The sequence below is a fragment of the Portunus trituberculatus genome, chromosome 5 (assembly GCF_017591435.1).
Source record: "Portunus trituberculatus isolate SZX2019 chromosome 5, ASM1759143v1, whole genome shotgun sequence".
Classification (NCBI taxonomy): Eukaryota; Metazoa; Arthropoda; class Malacostraca; order Decapoda; family Portunidae; genus Portunus; species Portunus trituberculatus.
The window spans coordinates 9,322,966-9,342,295 of NC_059259.1; the positions used below are offsets into that span (position 1 = coordinate 9,322,966).

At 41.0% G+C, this 19,330-nt stretch overlaps 2 protein-coding genes and 1 long non-coding RNA gene across 3 annotated transcripts; 2 read left to right on the top strand and 1 right to left on the bottom strand.

The window, feature by feature from the left end:
* Positions 1-329: 329 nt before the first annotated feature.
* LOC123515610 lies at positions 330-1,407 on the top strand. Its single transcript, XR_006677916.1, has 3 exons — positions 330-490; positions 750-944; positions 1,225-1,407. It is a non-coding gene; the product is annotated as an uncharacterized LOC123515610 (long non-coding RNA).
* Positions 1,408-1,521: 114 nt separating this feature from the next.
* Positions 1,522-3,231, top strand: LOC123515614 (tRNA-splicing endonuclease subunit Sen2-like; the record flags this gene model as incomplete). Its single annotated transcript, XM_045274407.1, has 3 exons — positions 1,522-2,008; positions 2,644-2,804; positions 2,932-3,231. Coding segments are annotated over 3 exons (783 nt in total), but the record flags the coding sequence as incomplete, so codon positions are not given.
* Positions 3,232-6,323: 3,092 nt separating this feature from the next.
* LOC123515635 (U6 snRNA phosphodiesterase-like) lies at positions 6,324-12,203 on the bottom strand. The gene is made up of 5 exons (XM_045274449.1): positions 11,835-12,203; positions 9,539-9,675; positions 8,168-8,360; positions 7,330-7,489; positions 6,324-6,820 (listed from the first exon to the last, which is right to left on the bottom strand). Exons 1-5 carry the CDS (start codon positions 12,182-12,184, stop codon positions 6,623-6,625), a joined length of 1,038 nt encoding a protein of 345 aa, XP_045130384.1. The 5' UTR covers positions 12,185-12,203; the 3' UTR covers positions 6,324-6,622.
* Positions 12,204-19,330: the final 7,127 nt, after the last annotated feature.

A 19,330-nucleotide genomic window follows, 5' to 3' on the forward strand; every position in this document is an offset into this window, starting at 1 on the left:
CAAATAAAGGTAGTCGTTAATATGTTAGTTACTGATTAATACCACTTCAAAGTGTTTCCTATGTCTGGACAATGGTAAAAAAGTGCTAATGCTTTAAAACCCTTTCCTTCAAAGCGCATTTATCTAATAGTTTTGTCTTTTATTGCTAAGTGGCGTAAAGCCGAAAGATCAAAGCATCGGTAGCTGAAAAAAATAAAATATCGACATTACAAATCTTCACAGATACACACGTCACACAAGTTACTCTCAAATAAACCACAATAAATGACGAAATACTAAAATACACCAAGAAATATGAATACAAGAAACAATTAACACTATAACAACCATTAACCACCCCCCTCCCCCCAAGGCAGAACCCACGAGGCTGAGATGAACACCACCAAAACAATGAGACAAGTATCAGCTGTTTGAAGGAAAAGATTGTCAACGTGCCAAATTATCAAACACCTTCTTAATTTCATACATTCACACAGTCAGAGAGGGAAATGTGAGTAAGATGAATGAGTTAACAGTAACAGTAAATAGATATAAGTTATGACAGCAATAAACGGAAAGTTAAGAGATAGATAAATGTCAGCATGGTATATTCTTTAAAAACTCTCGAAATATGACATATTCACACACTCTGAGGGAAATATGAGTAAGATGAGTAATTTAACAGTAATAGCAAGTAGATGTAAGCTCTGATAGTGATAGAAAGATATAGATAAAAATGAGTATGGTAATATATGAATCTCTTGTGACAGATAATGAGATAATGACAACAACCACCATCACACTACCGCCGCCAAGAAGGAAGGCAAGAGTTAGACATGCCCCTGGCGCCGCCTGCCCTGCCATCTGCCCTGCCACACGCCCCCTGCAGCCACTACCAGGCCACCTACTGCCAGGGGGCCATCACTGTTCAGGACCCTAGTCAAGCAGAGGCACTGTGGTATAATGTGCGTGGTGGTGGTGGTGTTGTGGTGTTTATTGTAATTGTTGGTGTTTTTGTAATCTTTCTTCTGAAAAAATTTTTTTTTTTTTTTGCTCCTATCCTTCCCCTTTCTCTCTCTCTCTCTCTCTCTCTCTCTCTCTCTCTCTCTCTGAAAACAATTCTTCCTAATCTTCATTCCTGCACTCTCTCTCTCTCTCTCTCTCTCTCTCTCTCTCTCTCTCTCTCTCTCTCTCTCTCTCTCTCTCTCTCTCTCCATACTAACCAATAATCTATCCTCCCCACAGGGTTGTTTTGGGCACGGGGCAGTGGTGGGTGGAAGAGGAAGGCCAAGAGAGTGGAAGAAGTGGAGGCTGGTGGAAGCAGAGGGTTTGAAGACTCCTAAGTGGTTCAAGGAGACTAGGACAGAGTGGAGAGGAGTGGAGAGAGAGGTGGAGAATGAGATGGAGGTGGATTCGAGTGAAGGAAAGGAGGAGGAGGAGGAGAGAGAGAAGGAAGGAAGGAGTGAAATGGAAGAAGAAACACAGAACATGGAAACAAAAGAGGGAATAGACACAGAGGAAGAGGAGAAAGAAAAACACAACAAAATTAATGAAAAAGACAAGGAACAACTAACAAACCAAGAAAAGAAGGAAGAAACACAAGGAAACACACAAAAACCTGAAGAAGAAAAAGAGGAAGAGGAAGAAAAAGAAGAAGAAGAAGAATCAGTACTGAGTGAACCAGAGATGACAGAACCTTGGAGAACAATATTAGAGCTTTCTCCTGACCAAAAGGGGCACAGAGATGCACACAGCACAGACACCTACCTCTCCCTGCTCCTAGAAGAGGCAATGTTCCTCTCCTACGCCCTCGGATGCCTTGTTCTCACTCACGAAGGCACGGAAGAAAGCTATAAGGGACGGAAGAGAGGCCTGGATGAATCTACCACTCACGAAATGACTATTGATGAAATGTGGCGGGCTTTCACTCAACAAGATGCGCGATTCCCGGTGAAGTATGCAGCGTATCATCACTACCGCACGTTGGGCTGGGTGGTGAAGGACGGCCTGAAGTATGGGGTGGATTATGGTGAGTTGTATTAATTTTTTTCATTTATTTATTTATTTTTTTTTTATATAAGAGAGGACTGGCCAAGAGCAACAAAAAATATAAAGAATAGTGGCCCACTTAGTTGCTAGTCCCCTTACAGAGCTGATAGAATTAGCCAAAGGATAGGGACAGATGTATTGAAATATATGGTGAAGTGTGTGTGTAAGGAAGGCAAAACATTGTATAGTGTTATTTTTGTTGATGTTAACCCCTTCAGTACTGAGATGCATTTTTACCATGAGTTTTGGGTGTGATTAGATGATTTTATTGACATTAGGAAGGGTTCTATGGAGGTCAAATGATTAATGGCCACAATCTTCACTATTTTAATCCCCCACATAAGTTTCTGAAGCTCTAGAAAATTGACAAATATTAACCAGAATGAATATGGAAATACATCCCGATATTGAAAAGATTAATAGCCAGTCTTCACTATTTTAATCCCCCACATAAGTTTCTGAAGCTTTAGGAAATTACCAAATAGTCACCAGAATGAGTATGGAAATGTGACATGGTACTGAAGGGTTAACATTGCTATATTAAAACAATATGCTGACCACCACCATCACCTCTCCCTCTCCATCTCTCTCTCTCTCTCTCTTTTTTCCTTGCAGTATTGTACCCAGTTGGGCCAGCCTTCTACCACTCCCAGTATGCAGTGAAGGTGTACAGTGTGTGGGCCGACACACTCACCCTGGACACCACTGTACCGGGCCATGCCATCTCCTGGACCACCACTGCCACCACCGAACGCCTCGCCAACCATGTCAATAAGGTATGTCCCTCTCTCTCTCTCTTATTCTATTTCAAACCAACCTTTTCACACCCTAACCTAACCTAATCTTACCTAACCTAACCTCACACTACCACCCCTAACCCTCACCCCTTCCCTCCTCCTGCAGACCCCAATACTGTGCTTCGTGCTGCGTCCCCGGGCCCTCTCACAGCCTCGCCTTGGCCTCATTGACTGCCTGAAGGAGCTGAAGGTGCAGGAGATGGTGCTGACAAGGTGGTGCCCGAGTAATGGTGCTGGGTGAGGTGGTGGTGGTGGTGTTATATATTTTTTTCTTTCATTCTCTCTCTCTCTCTTTTTTCTCTTTTTTCATTAATGGGTGGGTGGATAGATAATGAGTGAGTTTGTCTCTCTCTCTCTCTCTCTCTCTCTCTCTCTCTCTCTCTCTCTCTCTCTCTCTCTCTCTCTCTCTCTTCATCCTCCTCCTCTTTCTTCTCTCAAATTTTACTCTCTCTCTCTCTCTCTCTCTCTCTCTCTCTCTCTCTCTCTCTCTCTCTCTCTCTCTCTCTCTCATTCTCTCCTCTCTCTTCTCTCAAATTTTACTCTCTCTCTCTCTCTCTCTCTCTCTCTCTCTCTCTCTCTCTCTCTCTCTCTCTCTCTCTCTCTCTCTCTCCTCTCTGCTCTCTCTTCTCCTCTTCTCCTTCCTCACCTCTCTGCTCCTCCTCCTCCTCCTCCTCCTCCTTCCCTGCCATCACATCAATATTTCATCATTTATCACCAGAATTCACAACCACTTAATGTCATGTAAGCATTGATGTATAAAATGTACAGCTTGAGTGTCCTGAAGTGTTTCCATTCTAGCCTTCTCCTGACCTTCCACTGTGTACATGTTAGGAAATGGGAATACAGGAACACTGACTGACATACAGGTTAAAATTCCATAAGTAGAAGCACTGGAACCTTAAACCCTGCTTCATTACAGACAATTCAACTCAGTCACGCATGAAGAATAGATACAAAAGGTGGAAGGTGTGTGTGTTAGCAAAGGAAGGAAGGAAGGAAGGAAGAAAGGAATGATGCAAGACTTGTTTTAGTAAAGGAAGGGGGAGAAAAGCTATAAGATGTGTGTTGGTGAAGGAAGGAAGGGAAGGAAGGAAAGAGAGAGAGAATGATGCAAGGTTTGTGTTAGTGAAGGAAGGAAGGAAAGAGAAGGAAAGAAGGATGCAAGCTGTGTGATATGTAAAAGAAGGGAAGAAGGATACAAGATTTGTCAAGGAAGGGAAGAAAGAAAGAGAGAAGGATGCAAGATGTGTTAGTAAAGGAAGGAAGGAAATACAGACAGAGAGAAGGATGCAAGACTTGTATTAGTGAAGGAAGGGAAGAAAGAAAGAGAATGATGCAAGTTGTGTGATAATGAGGGAAAGAAGGAAAGAAAAAGAAGGATATAAACTATGTATTGATAAAGAAAGAAGAGATATAAAATGTATTAGTAAAAACTGAAAGATAGAGAGAGAATGATAAAAGCTGTTTGAATAAAGAAGGGAAATAAGTAAAGAATGAAAGATGTAAGATGTAAATTGATAAAGAAAGGAAGGAAAGGAAGAAATGAATAAGGTACAATAAAGAAAACATTAAAAAAATGGAAAAGAAATAAACTGATAAAATATAAAAATCTTAAAAATACCACAAAATAATTGAATATCTGAACAAAATACAACAAAACAACACAAACTGGAACAAATCTAGAAAATCACTGGAAAACTCAAATATCTGGAGACAACCCTGGAAAACTTAAATATCTGGGAAAACCATGTAATATCTCGAAAACACTGGAAAACTTAAATATCTGGAAAAAAACACTGGAATATCTGGAAAACACTGGAAAACTCAAATTATCTGGAAAGCACAACAGAAAACTCAAAAACTTGAAAAAAAATAAATAAATAACCTTAGGAAAAACAGGCAAGAAAATACATGGCCTGGAAAATATTAACCAGAAGGGAATGGAAAAAATAAATAAAAGGAATATACAATAACTGGAAAACTGGAAAACGATGAAATAAACTAAAAAAAAAAAAAACACTTACTTCAAAACAAAACAGGATTAATTAACTGGAATCTCTGGAAACGAACTCAGAGCAGAAAAAATTGTAGCGACTGGAAGGAAAAGATGGAAAAATGGACTGAAATCTGGAATAACGGACTGGAATCTCAAATGAAAATGACCTTACCTTACCACTGTGCCACATCCTCCAGGACGTGGGCAAACATGGACTTCCACCCTCTTTTAACCCTCGTGGCTCTGATCAACTGCCCACTCGTCATGCTTCCTCGTGCCAGCTTGACCAGTCCGTCCGTCTATTTCACCCTCGGTCTTCCCTTTCCTCTGGTTCCCTCCACCATTCCCGTGACTGAGGTACTTTTCAACCCCTTTCTCCTCATCACATGCCCAAAGTGTAGGTTGGGCTTCCTGACTCGGGGCAACGGTTTCCTAGCAGGTGGGCTTTGAGATAGGAGGTACTTTAAAATGTAACCCCTTTAGCCCAGAAATTCCTGTGAAAACCCCACATGGTATTAAATATAAAAAAAAAGAAAAATTCAATTATCTCACAAATGAAAATACTACACATTAAATACATGCACAATACATCCAAAATATAACACAAGGGAGGAATAATGGACAAAAAAATTAATACACAAAGAAAATACAAATAAATAACATAAGATTCACAATTAATTAAAACTTTACAATTAATAATGTCACTTTTGTTTTATCATTATTATTGGAGTGTTAACCCCTTCAGTACTAGGACACATTTTTACCTTGAGATTTGTGTGCCATTAGACCATTTTATTGACATTACTAAGGGTCTATGGAGGTCAGAAGATTAATGGCCACAGTCTTCACTATTTTAACCCCTTCTGTACTGGGACACATTTTTACCTTGAGATTTGTGTACCATTAGACCATTTTATTGACATTACTAAGGGTCTATGGATGTCAGAAGATTAATGGCCACAGTCTTCACTATTTTAATCCCCCACATGAGTTTCTGAAGCTGTAGAAAATCACCAAATAGTCACCAGAATGAATACGGAAATGCATCCTGGTACTGAAGGGGTTAATATTAGAAAGGGGGGGTGGAGAGAGGGGGGCAGAGAGGGAGGAGGTAGGTAGACTCATAAATACACTGTTCACTTTTTATTATCCTCTCTTACTATTAACATTATCTAAGTAGTAGTAGTAGTAATAGTAGTAGTAGTAGTAGTAGTAGTTGTAATAGTAGTAGTGGTTGTGGTAGTAGTAGTGGTTGTAGTAGTAGTACATATGCATCAATATTAAAAAAAAGTTTATCTCGGGAAAATAAAGATAGATAAACAGATAGACAGACAGACAGACACAGACATACGTACATACATACATGGTAATACAAATAGGGAGTCACACACACACACACACACACACACACACAAATAGCTTAGGTTTCGAAAAGCAAACAAACATGAAACGAGAGATTTTTGTACCAACTGTGTGTGTGTGTGTGTGTGTGTGTGTGTGTGTGTGTGTGTGTGTGTGTGTGTGTGTGTGTGTGTGTGTGTGTGTTTGGTGGATGTAGTTGAAAGGAAACACTATACAGAACACACACACACACACACTCATTCCAACCCTACAAACACACACAAGAAGACAAAAAACAGATACATGAACTCAGACACACACACACACACACAAAAACCTTACAAAACAACAAACATACTACCAGCTTTCTTACTCCTCAGCAAACAAGAACTAGTGTGTGTGTGTGTGTGTGTGTGTGTGTGTGTGTATGAGTGTGCATGTGTGTGTGTATGTACGATTGTTATTCTAGAGATCTAAGGTGTAAAGTATGGAGCCGGTGTCCCGATTTAAAGAGGAGAGTGGAGATGTCAAAGGTCCGCATTTCAGTCTCCACAGCGAAGTATTGGCTACACAGGTTCTCCAGCTGTGGAAGGAGGCGACGCAGCTGCTCCGACACATCCCCCACACACCACGCAATGCTGGCGTGGTATGAGCCGTCCTGAGAGAGAGAGAGAGAGAGAGAGTAGCAAAGATCAGTTTAGTTTCACCACTGAGAGACACAGAGCGCTAACTAGTCTTTACCTCACCCCTCCAGCCTCTCCCTCACCCCTGCCACCACTCCCTCACCCCTGTAAACCCTGACAAATCCTTCCTATCACTTTACACACCCCTCCCTCACACCTACAGCCTTCTCCTTCACCCTCACACACCCCAATACACCCTCTCAGCTCTTCAACACACCCATACGCATGCTCTTTGCCTCACAATACACCCTGGTACACTCTTTCAGCGCATCCCAGCAACCCCAACACACCTTACACCCCTCACCACACCCACACACACACACCTCTACTCACAAACCCACTAGCATGCCTCTATATACACCCACACACACCTCAGCACCACCAGTACCTGTATACACCCTTCAGCACCTCTATACACCCTCAGCACCTCTATACACCCCTCAGCACCTCTATACATTCCTTTAGCACTGTCAGCACCTCTTACCTTATAGAACGGAGGCAGTCTGTACTCGGAGAAGCACTTGTCAGCATCCGCCACCAGCTCGTCCAGCTCTGCCCGCCCCTGACACACACGCAGCCCCAGGAATGTGCGGGTGTGTTCCTCGTTCACGTACACACTCAGCCCGTGCAGCCACAGTGAAAACCTGCAAGTGTGTAAGTGTGTGTGTGTGTGTGTAACAGTGGTGGTGTTAGTGACAGTGGTAGTAGTAGTAGTAGTAGTAGTAATAATAATAATAATAATAATAATAATAATAATAGTAGTAGTAGTAGTAGTAGTAGTAGAATAATAATAATAATAATAATAATAATAGTAGTAGTAGTAGTAGTAGTAGTAGTAGTAGTAGTAGTAGTAGTAGTAGTACTAGAATAATAATAATAATAATAATATCAATAATAATAACAATAATAATAATAATAATAATAATAACAATAATACTAATGATAAAAATAACAATAACAATAACACTACCAATAACATAAAGAACTAAAACAATAACAACAACAACAACAACAACAACAACACACACACACACACACACACACTGATCCTGAGAGAATATGACATTCGAAGCACAAGATCGCATAATAAAAAGCTGAGGAAGGGAAGATGTCTGAGAGATGTTAAAAAATATAGTTTCCCACAAAGATGTGTTGAGACTTGGAACAGTTTGAGTGAGGAAGTGGTGTCAGCAAAGAGTGTGCAGAGCTTTCAAGAAAAATTGGATAAGTGTAGATATGGAGACAGGGCCACACCAGCATAAAGCCCAGGCCCTGTAAAACTACAACTAGGTAAATACACACACACACACACATACACACACCTTGCTTTATATCCGAGAGTCCTGCGTAGGTCCTCAGTGAGTGGGTGGATCCAGTGGAGCTGCAGGACAAGGGTGCGGGAGATGGACACGTGGAGGTCAGAGGAGGGGGTGAGGGAGAGGCTGTGCTGGCGGCAGGTGGACACAAGCGAACTCACCAGGGAGGAGAAACTTGGACCATAGATGCCAAGGTGTACTGTGGGAGAGAGAGAGAGGGAGAGAGAGTGAGAGAGAGAGAGAGAGAGAGTTATTTTTCATTATTAGTTTATCAAAGTATATATTTCATAGGTTGTAATAATATAACTATGTGAGAGAGAGAGAGAGAGAGAGAGAGAGAGTCATTTTCCCATTAATAGTACAGCCATTATCAATGTATCCATACATTTGAAGAGCGTTCATAAGGTTCTAGTGACAGATTTACTCCTTCAGTACTGGGACACATTTTTACCTTGAGACTTGTGTACCATTAGACCATTTTATTGACATTAGGAAGGGTCTATGGAGGTCAGAAGATTAATGGCCACAGTCTTCACTATTTCAATCCCCACATGAGTTTCTGAAGCTATATAAAATCACCAAATATGAATATGGAGACGTTTTTAGAGTATTTTAAGACAGTTTGGCATGTTTCTAGGGCATTTTAAGACAGTTTGGCTACAATAATACCATTCTATTGACATTAGAAAGGGTGTATGGAGGTCAGAAGATTAATGGCCACAGTCTTCACTATTTCAATTCCCCACATGAGTTTCTGAAGCTGTACAAAATCACCAAATAGTCACCAGAATGAATATGGAAATGCGTCATGGTAGTGAAGGAGTTACTAACATTCTGACACTGCACTGGAGATGTAGCCTTGAAAACCTAACTAGGCATCTCTGTGTCCTTGAACAATAAAGAGGACGACTAGCCACATCATCATCATCATCATCTCCTCCTCCTCCTCCTGAAAGCTAGCTACATCTCCTCTTTCTCCTCCTCCTCCTTCTGAAAGCTAGCCACATATTTTCTTTCTCCTCCTCCCAAGAGCTAGCTACATCTCCTATCTCCTCCTACTTCTCCTTCTCCTTCTTCTCATCCTCCTGAGCGCTACACACACTCCTCTTCTTTTCCTCCTCCTCCTCCTCTTGTGAGCTAAACAAATCTCTTCTTCCTCCTCCTCCTCCTCCTCCCAAGAGCTAGACAAATGTACTCCTCCTCCTCCTCCTCCTGAAAACTAGCTATACCTCTTCTCTCTCCTCTTCCTCCTCCTCCTCCTGCTCCTCCTCCCAAGAGCTAGGCAAATGTCTTCCTCCTCCTCCTGAAAACTAACTATATCTCTCTCTCTCTCTCTCTCTCTCTCTCTCCTCCTCCTCCTCCTCCTGGCATACTCACAAGGGATATACAAGATGGACGCCCAGTTGCCTCGCTCATGTGGGAAGCTCCTGAGGCGACCCTGGTGCTGCTGCGGGTCATCTGTGTGCTGCGCCCCCTCCCGCCCCGCCAGCAGGTCGGCCGGCAGAGGGATGTTCCTGTAGGGGCAGTGTGCAGGGTCAGGGTGAGGTGAAGTGATGGTAGGGTGATGGCAGGGTGAGATAAGGGTGATGGCAGGGTTTTAGAGTAGTAGTAGTAGTAGTAGTAGTAGTAGTAGTAGTAGTAGTAGTAGTAGTAGTAGTAGTAGTAGTAGTAGTAGTAGTAGTAGTAGTAGTAGTAGTAGCAGTAGCAGTAGCAGTAGTATTGGTGTATGGCCTAACCTAACTCCCAAAACACAACACACCACATCCAAACACACCCCTAACGCAACCCAACTCATTCAACACACCTTACCAACCTCCCACACCACACTACACCACACCACACCCTACCAACCTCACAACCCTGCCACTTGGTACACACTAACCTAACCTAAGCTAACATTACTTCACCTAACCCAAGCTAACATTACTTCACCTAACCCCCAAACACACACTAAGCCAGGTGTACAAAAACTGTGTCCCGCCAGATGTTAGTCAATTTGAAAGAGTGAGTTAATAGGCAATGACAAACAGTATTGTGAGCATTTCATTTTCTGTAAGTGTGACATGAGTGTGAGTGGCTTTTTCTTTACAAGCCTAAATTTAAGGTATGTTTATAGTTTAATACAATAGCTCTCTCCTATCTCAAACCTAACCATACCTAACCTCACCCAACCCACAAACCCCACCAGTAAACAAATGCAAGTCACTGCACTGCTCATATCCAAGTGTGATGGCACTCCGCAACTCACTGGACTTAGAGAAAACTGGACAGACACAGCACACAGCACATTCCTGGACCTATTGCAGTGTTATTCATTTGTGGCACAGCACACTGCACATTCCAGGACCTATTGCAGTGTTATTCATTTGTGGCAGGTGGTGTACTTATTGGAAATGTTGTAAATCGTAAGAACAACAACCTCAGGGTCAACAAAACCATCTATTATTGTACCAAACTGTAGTAAAACTGCCTTCAATTCTGTATTTTAAACATTAATTATTTGGGGTTAATACAGTGTGCAGGACTATAAGAATGCTTTTTTTTTTTTTTTTTTTTTTTTTCTCCACGCCACTGAAAAGTTTTGACCCCCCCCCTAACCTTACCTGACCTAACACCCTAAGTGCACTCCAACCTAACCCAACCCTTTCAACACTTCCTCCCACCAACCTCCCACCCCCTCACTCACACCCCAACCGTTAAAAGTACAGAATAGGATCTCCCCCTTTCCCTCCATCCCACCCCCCACCAGCCACAGCAAGCTTGGGGGACTGTGGGGAATTGTGGGTTTTAGGGGGGCCAGCCAAGAGGCAAGCTATGGCAATCCAGGGGAACAATCTAAGGGCAAAAAACACATTTTTAAGAAAATTTTGGGAAATGTTAGGATAATTTTATCTGCTAACCTAACATAATAACCTGCTAGCTGGGAGGGGGGGTGCCCCTCAGACTCCCCCTAAAGTATCCTAACCTAACCTAACCATCCACCTAACCTAACTTTACCAGAAAAATGTGGAAAATGTAAAAATTCATGGATAATTTTCGCTGAAATTATCCTAACCTAACATAACCGCCATGGTACAGTGAAACCATGCGTGCTTTGGGGTCTTAGGGGTCTCCAAGCGCACGGGTTCGAATCCTGTCCACGATCCGAGTGTAGGTTGGGCTTCCTCACTCGGGGCAACGGTTTCCTAGCAGGTGGGCTTTGAGATAGGAGGTGCCCTAAACAGTATCCCCTTTAGCTCAGAAATTCCCGTGAAAACCCCACATGGTGTAAATAAAAAAAAAATAAAAACCTGCTGGCCAGGGGGTGCAGCCCCCGACCTCCCCTAAACTATCCTAACCTATCATGTATACCTTCATACACGACTGATCCTTGTGGAATTAGATCCTGCAGGCACCGGAACATTCATTTAATTACTGTGGCCTTATAAAAGCCGTCCACACATTCCAACCATGACAGACATGTTGTGTAGTGAGTGCTGTGTCACCTTGCAGGGTTGTGTCACTCACTACACAGGAGGTGCCACTCTTCAACTACTACTACTATTACTAATACAACAACATCTACTACTACAACAACAACTACTACTGCAACAACAACAACAACAACTACCAATACTACAACAACAACACACGACATGACAGGTGGGGGGGGAGTAACTCCTTCCCCTCTTACCTGTGTGGGGGGTGGGAGCGGGGGGCGGCCGAGGCACCACGCTCCTGCTCACACATGCCCTGGGAAGCTGCCTGAGTGGAGGAGGAGGAGGAAGAGGAAGAGGAAGAGGAGGAGGAGGAGGAGGAGGAAGAGGAGGAAGAGGAAGAAGAGGAGGAGAAAGGAGTGTCCACCACCATGTCTTCCTCCTCCTCTCCTCGCCGCCTCTTCTTCTTCTTCCTTTCATGTGGACTGGTGAACTCTTGCTTCCTCTTCCTGTCGTCCTCGCTGGTGTAGCCCGAGTCCCCGTCACTGTCCGAGCTGTAGTGCTGCAGCAGGCACAGCGCCCCCCGCAGCCCCCGCCTCGCCGCCATTGCCTCACAGTAAACAAACCAACATTCGACAACGCACCTAATTATTTTCTCTCTCTCATTCATAAACTAAATATTTTCTGTGTCTTATTTGTTAACTATTTCTTCTTTGTCTTATTTATATACTGTTTTTTTCTGTTTTATTTATCTTTTTTGTCTCATTTAACAACGCAACAAAGTATTCTCTGTCTCATTCATAAACTAAATATTTTCTGTGTCTTATTCGTTAATTAAATCTTTGTCTCATCTATATACTGCTTTTTTCTGTTTTATTTATTTATTTTTCTCATTAACAACGCAACAAAGTATTCTCTGTCTCATTCACAAACTAAATATTTGCTTTGTCTTATTCGTTAACTAAATGTTTACTGTCTCATTCACGTAGTTTTTTTTTTTCTTTGTTCTATTTTATTCATTTTTATTTATTTATTTTATTTGTCTCATTTAACAATACATCAAATATTCTCTGTCTCATTCATAAACTTAATATTTTCTGTGTCTTATTCGTAAATTAAATACTTTCTATCTCATTCAGTTTTTTTTTTTCTCATTTATTTATTTTTTTTTTTTTTTTCTCATTTGACAATGCTACAAATATTCTCTATCTCATTCACAAACTTTTTTTTTTTTTCCCTGTCTTATTCGTAAGCTAAATATTTTGTCTCATTTATACACTTTTTTTCATTTATACATTTTTTTTTTCATTCAACACAAAAATCTTAATCTGTCTCATTTCGCTTCTTTTTTTTTTTTTTCATTCACCAACACAAAAAATCTTATCTGTCTCATTCACCTACTCACTAAATATTCTTCTGTCTCATTCAAACACTATTTTATTCTGTCTCATTTTACTTTTTTTTTTTTTTTTTTTGTCGCATTCAACAGCACAAAATAAATAATGAATAAATAAATAAATAATCTCTGTCTCATTCAACTAAACAATAAATATCTTTCCCTGTCTTATTTACACACTAAATTTTCTCTCTCTCATTCACACACTAAATTTTCTCTGTAGGATATAAATGCAATAAGGTGTGCAATGTCTCTATTTATTTATTTCCTTATATTCTTGTAATGTATACTATTTTTATCATTTTATTATTATTATTATTATTATTATTATTATTATTATTATTATTATTATTATTATTTTATTTATTTATTTATTTATTTATTTATTTTATTTATTTATTTATTTATTATTATTTTATATTCTACCCTTATGTCTTTGTCCAGGGGGTGGGTGGCAAGGTCCATCTTCCTCCTTTGTTGTATTTCATCATTAATGCAGCAATAAATGTATCAATCAATCAATCAATCAATTCACTTTTTTTTTTTTTTTTGTCTCATTCAACAACGGACAAAATTTTCTTTATTTCATTCACTTTATTATTTTAGTCCGTCTCATTCACACTAAATATTTTCTCTGTTTCATTCACACACTACTTCATTTTTTCTCATTCACACAAAATTTTCCTGTTTCATTCAACAACTTGCTAAATCTTTTCTATCTCATCATCTTTTCTCTACATCCTTTCTTACATCACAAAAAAACAAAAAAGAAAATATTCGGATTTTTTATATCATCAATTTATGTTAGGTTATGTATTTGCTGTTAACTTGTTCTTTTTTTTTATTTATACCATGTGGGGTTTTCACGGGAATTTCTGGGCTAAAGGGGATACTTTTTGTGGTACCTCCTATCTTAAAGCCCACCCGCTAGGAAACCGTTGCCCTGAGTGAGGAAGCCCAACCTACACTCGGACCGTGGACAGGATTCGAACCCGTGCGCTTGAAGACCACTCAGACCCCAAAGCACGCATGGTTCCACTGTACAAAGTAATGAGTCTGGAAACCACATCTATATGATTTTTGATGATTTGTGGGTTTGCGGTGGTGCTTTGGGATGTGACCTTCCAGTCCACACCCGGGTCACGGTTTTGAAAGGAAAACAATGAAGCACAAAATAATAATTTTACTGGGCCCAAAATAAAATGATGGGGTGAGACGAACTCCCAGGGGTCCATCTCACCCCGCAAACTGAACAAGAAACAAATCCTTATTGGAATAAAGCACAAATGAAAAACTCTTCCTTGTCATCGTCATATCCTTTCACATTGCCCATGAGCCAAATTTATTGCTACAAATCAGACGAACAAACAAACAAAAAACTAGATAAAAAAACCCTCTCCCTCATCATCATCTCTCCTTGCACAACTTAATGACATAATCACACACTAAAACCTCTTCCTCACCATCACCATCACCATCACCACCATCTGTCCCTGCACATTGCTGATGAGTCCACCTTTTGCAATCACCACAACAAACCCAGCCTTCCCCTCTCATGGTGTCCATCTTACCACATTAGTAAATGCTCAAATGTCGAAATGTTTACCAAAGTATCTATGTTTACTATGGCAATTTATGGCATCTATATATCATGTATACACTCCTGGGCATGTATAACATAAGTACTAAATCATTATAATAACTATTTCAGTATAAAACAAGCAGTGTCTTACCTTGTGCATATAACATCACCACTGCATAATATGACAAATATTTCCCTGTGAAGCGCAAGGGAAACTTAGCGTGCCTACTGGCGGTGATGACGTTAGTGTTGGGCGACGTGAAGGACATCTAGGAGTTAAATTTTGAAACTTGCCCTTTATGCTTGGATTTACATGGGCAGAAATTCCGTCTTACCCCACCTTCCCCTAGTTATACATTTTAACAAACTAGCATTCAACAACTTGCTAAATCTTCTGTCTAATCATCTTTTCTCTAATTCCTTCTTACATCACAAAATAAAAAAAAAAAAAAAAAAATATTCGTGTTATTTTTTTATCATTAATTAATTTCATGTCTCTGATCTTGTTTTGTATTAATATAGTTATGGATTTGATTTGTTTGTTATTCTTTTTCTTACGTGGTATTATCAGGAATTTACTTATAATTGTACTGTTTTCTGATTACTTCTTATCATTCTCTTTCCACTTAATTATTTTGCTTACTACTCAACAACAACAACAACAACAACAACAACAACAACAACAACAACAACAACAACAACAGAAGCAATGACAGGCCCGCCCACGCCCGCTCTCCCCATCCCCCAAAGAGAGAGAGAGAGAGAGAGAGAGAGAGAGAGAGAGATATCAGAGAAAAAAATACTACCTGATCCCAAAATTCTCTCTCTCTCTCTCTCTCTCTCTCTCTCTCTCTCTCTCTGTGTGTGTGTGTGTGTGTGTGTGTGTGTGTGTGTTTCTTTTCACCATATACACATTAGCTTCTAGAACGATTCCCATACTGTCTGCTACTACTACTACTACTACTACTACTACTACTACTTTAGTCTACGGTATATCGGTCAGTGAGAGAGAGAGAGAGAATGGTCAAGAAAATTAATTGTTTATTGTCCTCCTCCTCCTCCTCCTCCTAGCTCCTATAATATCTTTCTTATCTTTTCCTTCTCCTCCTCCTCCTCCTCCTATTCCTAATCCTTCTCCTCCTTCCAAACAGCCAAGAAATCTGTTGCTGTTTGGCTTATCTTTGTGTTTCTTTGTGTTCTTCCTCCTTCTCCTCCTCCTGCGATCTTTCTGTCATCTTCCTCCTCCTTCCTCCTCCTCCTCCCCTCTTCCTCTCCTTAGACACAGTACGTGCAGCGCCTTTACACACACACACACAGCTGTCTTTGTTTTACGTTCTCCTCTATCTTATCAAACCTATATCCTCCTCCTCCTCCTCTCTTCTCTTCCTCCTCCTCCTCCTCCTTGCAACCAACCATCTTCTTCCTAATCAATTCCTCGCCGTTCTTCTCTTCTTCCTCCTCTTTTTCCTCCCAACACACACACACACACACACACACATGCCATGAGATTATTATTATTATTATTATTATTATTATTTAGATTGTCTTAAAAGGAGTAATGAAAGACTTGTATTAGTATCGTCTTATAATAACATTGTTTTTTTCATATAATACGTATTACACATGGGACAAATAACAACAATGATAATAATAATAGTAATAATAATAATAATAATAATAATAATAATAATAATAATAATAATAATAATAACGTTACTAATTACAAACGTTTATTTATAATGTAACTTTGACGTTTTAGAGTAAGAAAAAGAAGAAGAAGAAGAAAGAAACAAACAAAGAAAGAAAATAAAAGAAAGAAGAAAACGAATAATGAAAAAAAAAGAAAGAAAGAAAGAAAGAAAAAAGAAAGAAGAAGAAGAAGAAGATGAAAGAAAGAAAAACACAAAATAAAAAAAAAGAAAGAAGACAACGAATAATAATAAAAAAACAACAACAACAACAACAACAATAACAACAACCAAAATCCCTAACTAGAAACTCTTACAAAAATGGAAACCTGGCAACTGAATTTATAAAAAAAAACAATAACAAACACTACAACGAAACGAACAAATGCAATGCAAACTGAAGCGAAGCGAGGCGCGGCGCTGCTCACCCTACACTGAACGACGGGAGACTTATGGAGTGACGGGCTGGTGTTGTAGAGGCGCAGGGCAGGGCAGGACAGGGCAGGGCAGGGCAGGGCAGGGCAGGGCAGGGCAGGGAAGGACAGGGCAGGGCAGGGCAGGGAAGGACAGGGCAGGGCAGGGCAGGGAAGGACAGGGCAGGGCAGGGCAGGGCAGGGAAGGACAGGGCAGGGTAGGGCAGGGCAGGGCAGGACAGGACAGGGCAGGGCAGGGCAGGACAGGACAGGGCAGGGAAGGGCAGAGAAGGGCAGGGCAGGGCAGGGAAGGTTGGATTTAGGTTGGGTTGGGTTGGGTTGGGTTTGGTTAAGTTAGGTTAGGTTAGGTTACATGGGGCAGGACAGGGCAGGGCAGGGCAGGGCAGGGAAGGGCAGGTCAGGGCAGGGAAGGTTGGATTTAGGTTGGGTTGGGTTGGGTTGGGTTAAGTTAGGTTAGGTTAGGTTACATGGGGCAGGATAGGGCAGGGCAGGGCAGGACAGGGCAGGGCAGGGCAGGGCACGGCAGGGCAGGGCAGGGCAGGGCAGGGCAGGGAAGGGAAGGTTGGATTTAGGTTAGGTTAGGTTAGGTTTGGTTAAGGTTAGGTTAGGTTAGGTTGGGTTTGGTTAGGTTAGGTTAGGTTGCGTTGGGTTAAGTTAGGTTTGGTTAGGTTACATGAGGTGGGTGTATACATAACAGACGAGCTGATATACAGTTTACTGGGTGTATGTATACCTACTTGTGTTCTGGGCAGACACACACACACACACACACACGCATACATACGTACACACATACATAATATTTACAGAGTGTATGCATATCTTTGTGTTGTAGTTACACACACACACACACACACACACACACACACACACACACACAGACAAACACACGCGGAGTTTACATTAGATAGATGTATATAGATTAGGTTCGGATCTCTCTCTCTCTCTCTCTCTCTCTCACACACACACACACACACATACCCAGAACACCACCACTACCACCACCGCCGCCCTCACAACAAGAACAACAACAAGAATAGCGGTAACACACAGCGGGACATCACAATGGATTCTCTATGATATGGAAGACGGTCTTATAAGTGGATCACCATGCATCACACACCTTCCCTTCCTCTTATCCTAATGTCTAGTGCCCTTAAAAATAGTGTATCTTGCTCCCTTCTCGTGTGTGTGTGTGTGTGTGTGTGTGTGTGTGTGTGTGTGTTTGTTTTCTTCATTCTGGTTCTCTTTCTTTTTTTTTCTTTTCTATATACATTCTTCATACATTTTATCGTTCTCTCTCTCTCTCTCTCTCTCTCTCTCTCTCTCTCTCTCTCTCTCTCTCTCTCTCTCTCGTCTTATAAATCCTTCTATCTATCTCTTTTCCTCTTCTCCTCTTCCTGTTTATCTATTTTATCTATCATTACCTTTATCACCATCTATCTATCTATCTATCAATTCTTCTCCTCCTAAATTAATACTTCCTCCCTCCCTCTCTCTCTCTCACAGCGTCATATCACCAATAGAATGGAAGTCCGAGTGAGGCCACAGCTGTAGAGCGTGCCTGGTGTGTGACCTATGTGGTGCTGCCAAGGTTCACATCACAAGTCACATCACCAACTCACAAAAAAAGGTCACATTTCCAGGTCAGCTTGATAGACTAGTTACAATATGCCCCCAAAATGACCTCTTAGTGATCTGCAGTCAGGGAACATCGCCAGGTCACATCAGAGGGTCACATCAGAAAGTCACATTTTTACATAGGCTTGACAAATGAGGCATAGAATTGTGTCAAAGTGTTAAAATAAAGCCATTTTTTAGTGACTTCGTGGTGGGAACATAAAAAGGTCACACTGACGGCACATTAAGGTCACATTTCCGTGTAAACTTGATAAATTAGTCAAAATGTGCCTTAAAAATTACCTATACTTGAGCCAGGTCCACGGAACATTACCGGTACGTCCTAGGTCACATCAGGCCACATCAGGTCACATGAAATATAGCCTTGGTCATTAAATCATCAAAATGTGACATAGATAATAACAGAAAGCTCTCTCGTGTGACCTCAAGCTAGGGAACATGATCAGCACGTCCCAGGGCACATCAGGTCACATTGGGTCACATCACAACATAACCTTGGTCAATATAGCATGAAATTGTAACATGAATAGTAATAAAATGCTTCTCTCGTGTGACCTCAACTCAGGGAACATCACTATTACCCCAGTTCACATCAGGTCACATCAGGTCACATCAAGGTCACATAAAAACCTAACCTTGGTAAATAGAGCATAAAAATGTGACACAGATGATAAGAAAAGCTCCTCTCGTATGACCTCGTTAGGGAACATCACTATTACCCAGGTCACATCAGGTCACATCATAACATATACTTGGTCAATAAGTTATAAAAATGTGACACAGATAATAAGTTTCTCTCATGTGATCTTAGGCTAGGGAACATCACCATTAGCCCAGGTCACATCACGAGGCCACATCTTCACATCACACTGACAAAATGAGCCACCAAGACACTAAAAATCTTTAAAAACTATCTTATTGGTGACCCCATCTAAGGGAACATCACCCACATACCCCAGGTCACATAGAGGTCACATTGAGGTCACATAATCACGTAAACTGGATAAACAAT